Source organism: Hakea prostrata, chromosome 6 (assembly GCF_041222555.1).
Source record: "Hakea prostrata isolate BN-2017 chromosome 6, UWA_Hpros_2, whole genome shotgun sequence".
NCBI classification, from domain to species: Eukaryota; Viridiplantae; Streptophyta; class Magnoliopsida; order Proteales; family Proteaceae; genus Hakea; species Hakea prostrata.
Genome location: NC_142605.1, coordinates 26,186,197 through 26,191,938, shown reverse-complemented (window position 1 = coordinate 26,191,938; position 5,742 = coordinate 26,186,197). Strand labels below are relative to the sequence as shown.

General features: G+C 36.5%; 1 protein-coding gene across 1 annotated transcript; it reads left to right on the top strand.

Moving 5' to 3' along the window:
• Positions 1-2,809: 2,809 nt before the first annotated feature.
• Positions 2,810-5,449, top strand: LOC149012945 (ankyrin repeat-containing protein BDA1-like). The gene is made up of 3 exons (XM_089160151.1): positions 2,810-3,166; positions 3,388-4,095; positions 4,175-5,449. Exons 2-3 carry the CDS (start codon positions 3,475-3,477, stop codon positions 4,955-4,957), a joined length of 1,404 nt encoding a protein of 467 aa, XP_089016277.1. The 5' UTR covers positions 2,810-3,166; positions 3,388-3,474; the 3' UTR covers positions 4,958-5,449.
• Positions 5,450-5,742: the final 293 nt, after the last annotated feature.

Here is a 5,742-nt window from a genome sequence, read left to right as displayed (position 1 = left end):
GGAAGACTTCCCAGTAGCATTTTCGTCAACATTGGCGCCAACAATTTCAATGGCATCATTTTCCTCTTTTGTCTCTCTTTTCTTCCTTTTTCCACTTTCGTTATCCTCCTCTTCATTAGCACCTTTGCCTTCTTTCCGTCAAATTTCTTCTTTTTCCTCCTTTCATCGTCACTACTTTTTTTTAAACTTTTCTCACCTTCACTGGACTTTCTTTTCCGTACAGCTTGACCAGCACCAGCATTGCTTGAAGATTTCTTCTTTTTCTTCTTCTTCTCCAAACCAGTTTCAGCCTCTTTCTCCACATGGGCTGCCCGCTGGATGTTAACAATGCTAGGAGCATTCCAGATTACAATTTGAAAATGATTTAAATGGAAGAAAACAAAACTTGAATAGAGAAAGGAGAGCATACCTGGAAGAAGACCATAGTGGGCTAATTCTCCATCCGATTTGAACTAAATGAAAAGCACCACACACACAACCATAGATCTCACAAAGTCTAGTTCCTTGTTTTGAATATATCTGTAAGTTATAGTAGATAAATGATTGCACAGGTACCCTAAACTCCTTCCTTATTCTTCCTTCTTCATGTTCTTCTTGTTTTTCTCTTTTGCTTTTGTTCTCTTGCAGCATCGCACACACAACCATGAAGAAAAAACAAAAAACACAAGAGACCTTAAGGCATCGTCAACGAGGATATACATCTTCCACAATTCCCACCCTTGCAATTTGGGCTAGAATATTGAGATTCATCTGTGAACTTCCAATTTGGGCTAGAAATAAAGTGGGTTGGCCCCCACTAACATAAAGATCTGTCAAAGGAGAGACTATTCCAAACTCCATTATTGCTAGATCAGGAGATGCATGGTTGCTGCTGATCAGGATGAGGATACTTTTTTGGTATCAACTGTCATTCTCATTTCTTGATATTTTGTTTGGTATTATGAAATTAATTTTATCTAAAAGAATAGGAAAAAAAAAAAAAAAATCTCATAATAAATAATAGACTAAAAGTCAAGTCTCGTATAGGTCTTGGGTAAAAATTCATTTTTATCATTTTTGGAATAGCTTAAAGAATATACGCTCAGCTCATATGATCTAAAAAATAAGGTAAGAATATCATTTACTCTTAAGACACTAGAAAAACATATCATTTTTCTCTTAGATCAACTTGCATCTCATTTGAAAAATGTTTTTCAAAACTAGGGGCGGAGCGCGGACTTAACATGGGGAGCTGAATAGTGGTGAATTGTGAGTCTTGATTTCTAAGAATTTGTCAAATACTCCAAAAGCTGTAGCCAGCAAGACAACCTTACTTAAACCAGTACGTAGTAGCCTGGCTTCAACACAACGAGGTTAGTCACACAGGTGAATTCCATCAAGCATCTTATGTCATAGATTCCATGAAGATAATTCAACACTTAATGTTATAGATTAGGCTAATCGTTGTCACTCACTTTTGTTACACCTTGCAGGTTGTTTGGTATTTCATATGCATGGATACAGGAAGAAGAGATTGTATCTGTTGGGCCTGAGATGTGCAATAGAGATAGCTCTACAGCAATGGACTCATTGTGGTACCTTGTCAATGAAGCCAAATGACGATAGTAGGTTATGTGTTATTCATCTTTTTAGTTGAGAAAGCCGATGATTTTGGGTGCCAAATGCTAGCAGGGACTACATCCATTACATCTGTGATGAAATGGATATCTATTCCAAGAATTAATGTCGATGATCAGTTTTTCTGCTTTTTCTTGAAATGGTACTATATACTCTATGAGCAAATGCAAAGTTTCTACATTTGCAGCTTCAATGGTGACAAAGAGCACATCATTGAAATGAACACCAAGAAATCATGAACAGAAATGAAGACAAATCAATACAACACAAAGATTTAAGTGGTTCACACACCAATATGACATATATATTATGTACGTTAACGAGTGAAGAAGAAGAACTTATACAGTTTTACTAGTATGGAAGATTAAAGTGGAGATCTGTCACCAATTGTAAGAATGGTGTGACAAAACTCTCACCAAAAACCTTAAAATTTCTAAATTTCTAATCTCTCAATAGCTTTACAAGCAATCAAGTAATTGGAATGACCCAACAGGTTGGGCCATACCATGTGTCTGTGGAGCTAGAGATCGATCCAATCAATTCATGTACCTAAGTTTCCTGAGTTTTAATCTTCTACTTGTAGGGGTAAAGGATTATATACTCTCCTCACACTCGTCTACCACACATTTAAGATTGAATTTCATCTCTAAGTAGTGACAAGATGGACTACTGGTGGATCTCACTCCTACATGTGATTGAAAGATATAAAAGGAGCGCAATTCTCAATTATTGTGGGTCAGAATTCCAGCTCAAATTCCCTTTCCCATGCATTTCATATTTGTGATTCAAGTCTCCAGTCAATAATATTTTAACATAATAGCAATAATGTTCGGCTTCAATCAGCACTTGTAACTTGCATATATAATCATGTCAACGTAAGAGTGGTGATGTCACATAAAAAATTAAATAATTATGTCCCCACCCTTGACTAATTTGGTCATAAATAATTGTTGCAAGTAACGATTTTTTAAGCTTGATTAATTCTCCCTTTAGATAGATTTTCTTCTGTTCATATCTAGATTTAATCTTCATGAAGATGAGTGGTTAGGATCCAATATGCTCAAAGGTTGAAAAAGATAGTTATGACTTTTATCAGACAACTAAAGTAAAAAGTTAGTTTTGCCCATCCCCTTCCTCATCATCCTTATCTGAAACCCAAAATAATGGAGGAATGATATAATGAGTGAGCCATTCTTTATTCCCTAAAAGATACCACTAGGGTTTGCCTGGAGACTTCTCCAAACCCTTGTTGACGGAATAGTCTCATGATTTATTTTTGCTATATATATGAGTTTAAGCCAAGAAGCCCAAAATAACATAGATCACAATCAGGAAGAGGGGTGTTTCAGAGACCAGTGTAAGGAGTGACTTGGAGAGCCTTGTCTGAATTTGGTGGCTAAAGTTTTTGTATGAATTGAGTCTATAAGGATAATTTTCCTATATTTACTGAGAGATTGTTGTGAGACCTTGACCTCAAGCTAGCTGGTTAACAGAAGAGTTTGCTTTACCAATTTCCACTTTGTTCTACATTATAGCAAGTATTGAGAAGGTAAGCTTTGTATTCATGTCTTCTGTTCCACTTTCAGTGTAAGTGAAGTGATATATGCTTCTTCCACTATGGGTACTCAAATCTTTCTTTGTTTTCTCATTTATGGGGTAAGAGAATGGTACACCTAGTCTTTATTTATATATATATTATTTCTTTTTATAGAGCGTTAGTATGAACAACTGCAAGTATCAGCCTTTAACTATTGCTTTTATTTTCCATAGGGAGTAAAAGCATGCCAAAGCTAGAAAGCTGCCTTTCTTGAAGAGTTGCTTCCTGATCACCATCACAGCATCGAGAAAACATATATAATGGATCCAAAACTGATTGAAGTGGCTAATAATGGAGATATAGAAGGATTATATGCATTGATTGGAGAGAAACCTTTCATCCTTGAAGAGGTTGAAAAGATTCCATTTGTTAGTACACCTTTACATTTGGCTGTTTTATCAGATAAAGTCTGTATGGTGGAAGAACTTAAAAATTTGAAGCCGTCTTTCACCTTGAAGCTGAACCAAGATGGATTTAGCCCCTTGCACCAAGCTTCAATGTTTGGGAAACTTGAGATTCTGAAGGTGCTCTTGAGAAAAGAAAGCGGACCGTGCCAAAAGAACATAAACAAAGCCATGAAAGTTGATGCTGATCTTTGTATCTTGAAAGGGAGGGAGAAGAAGATTCCTCTTCACTGTGCAGCTATTTCAGGACAGATTGATGTTTTGGAAGAATTACTCTCTTGTTGCCCAGAATCCATTGAAGCTTTGACAGTTAGGAAGGAGAGTGTCCTTCATTTGGCTGCTAAATATGGAAAGGTCGAAGCCTTTGTGATATTGGTGGATTGGCTTCGAAAGCAATGGCACCATGAGATTCTAATTTGGAAAGACCTAGAAGGCAACACAGTTTTGCATCTTGCAGCCTCAACTGGACAACATGAGGTATACTACTCTTATTCCCTTGCTTATTTATATCTTAAAAAGAAATCTGACATTATTTGATTATGTATACATTTTACAGATAGTCAAGGTACTAGTACAGAGTAGTCTCCTTGTTAAAAATGTTGTCCACGTAAATGAGAGGAACAAGGCTGGGTCGACAGCAATGGATCTGGCAATGAATCTTCCAAGTAGCAATCCAGACAGGGAGAAAACAAGAAATCTTTTATCCAGTGCAGGAGCTAAGAAAGCTGAAGACATTAGGGGCCAAGTAGCAGTAAAGTGCAATGATCATGAAATTGAATCTTGTTCAAGAATCAAATGTCTCTCAAAGTATTTTAAGTTGAATGTGGGCACGGACGTTCCAAGTGATGCCCGTAATGCGCTGTTGGTGATAGTTGTTCTAATTGCCACAGCTACTTATCAAACTGGAGTAAGTCCCCCAGGTGGGTATTGGCAGGATGATAAAGAAGAGGAGAAGAACTGCACATCAAACTCTTGCAAAGCACACTTTGCAGGACAACCCATCTGGTCTACAGTGGCCCCAATTACATACAACTTGGTTATGCTTTTCAATTTTGCTGGGTTCATGTTATCTTCATTGCTTTCTTACAATCTCACCGTAGGATATCCTCTTCGAGGTCCCCTGCTCCTAGCTCTAGTCTTTATGTTGCTTACATATTCATGGTCTACTCCAATCTTTTCTAATGGTTCAGCTAACCGTGCTGCTTATGTCTGGAAAGCTAGTAATTTGATGTTATGGCTTCCAGTTGGTTTCACAATGATCATCTGGGCCATTACATCAAAGTGGATGAGGCAGGTCTGGTTGAAGTTTTTGCTATTCACTGGTTTTCGGAAGCAGTAACTGAATGTAATATATTCCATATTTACTTCTAAGCATCTTGTGAGTTTGGAAATAGCTAGAGATGATTTGTAATCAGTTTGTGGAGAATGTATTTGTGATCTGAAACTTATCTTTGCTATTGATGATAGAGCTTGTCTAATCACTTTCTTCACAACAAATAAGAATCATCCAGCAGCCAATCCTTTCCAGCGCAAAAGTTACTGCATAAGTTCTGTCAAAAGAGAGACTATTCCAATTCCAAGCTCCATTATTGATAGATGTAGATCGATTAATCATTAGCGACGAATCTTTCTTTTGGGTTTTGTCTTTTTCCCATAAACTTTTCTGGGGAATTGTCGCTAGGAATCTAGTCCCCGATCCTTTTCAGTTTCTGCAAATACAGTTCAATACAAGAGTAGGTTTTTTCGTGTCAAAATTATATTGTATTTGCTTTGTTTTTTTTCTCTTCAACTTTGTACTGAAATGTATAGCACCATTTTCATACTGTACAATATAAAATTCGATACAATACGATTTTCGCTTACAGTTTTGAAATTCAATATGATACCAATACCAAACCGAATTAGTGATACCATACCGATTAATATCCTTATGCTAATATTTAATACATGTAAAAAAGCCCAAAGGAAAATCAATAAGGACTTTTCAAAAAATTGAGGCACCACAGGCCTTGGCCCTAGAGAAGCTCCACAGTCGTACAAAACTGTTTAAACATATTTTTTATTTCATAATTTGACCAAAAGAGTAGTAGTAAAAAAAAAATCTAATTGTTTAGTTAAACAAAA

What these genes read in the sequence shown, in the direction of transcription:
- LOC149012945 (XM_089160151.1), top strand. Translation starts at nt 3,475, where the DNA reads ATGGATCCAAAACTGATTGAAGTGGCTAATAATGGAGATATAGAAGGA. An exon ending in CCTCAACTGGACAACATGAG is followed by an intron (nt 4,096 to 4,174) that starts GTATACTACTCT and finishes TACATTTTACAG; the next exon opens with ATAGTCAAGGTACTAGTACA.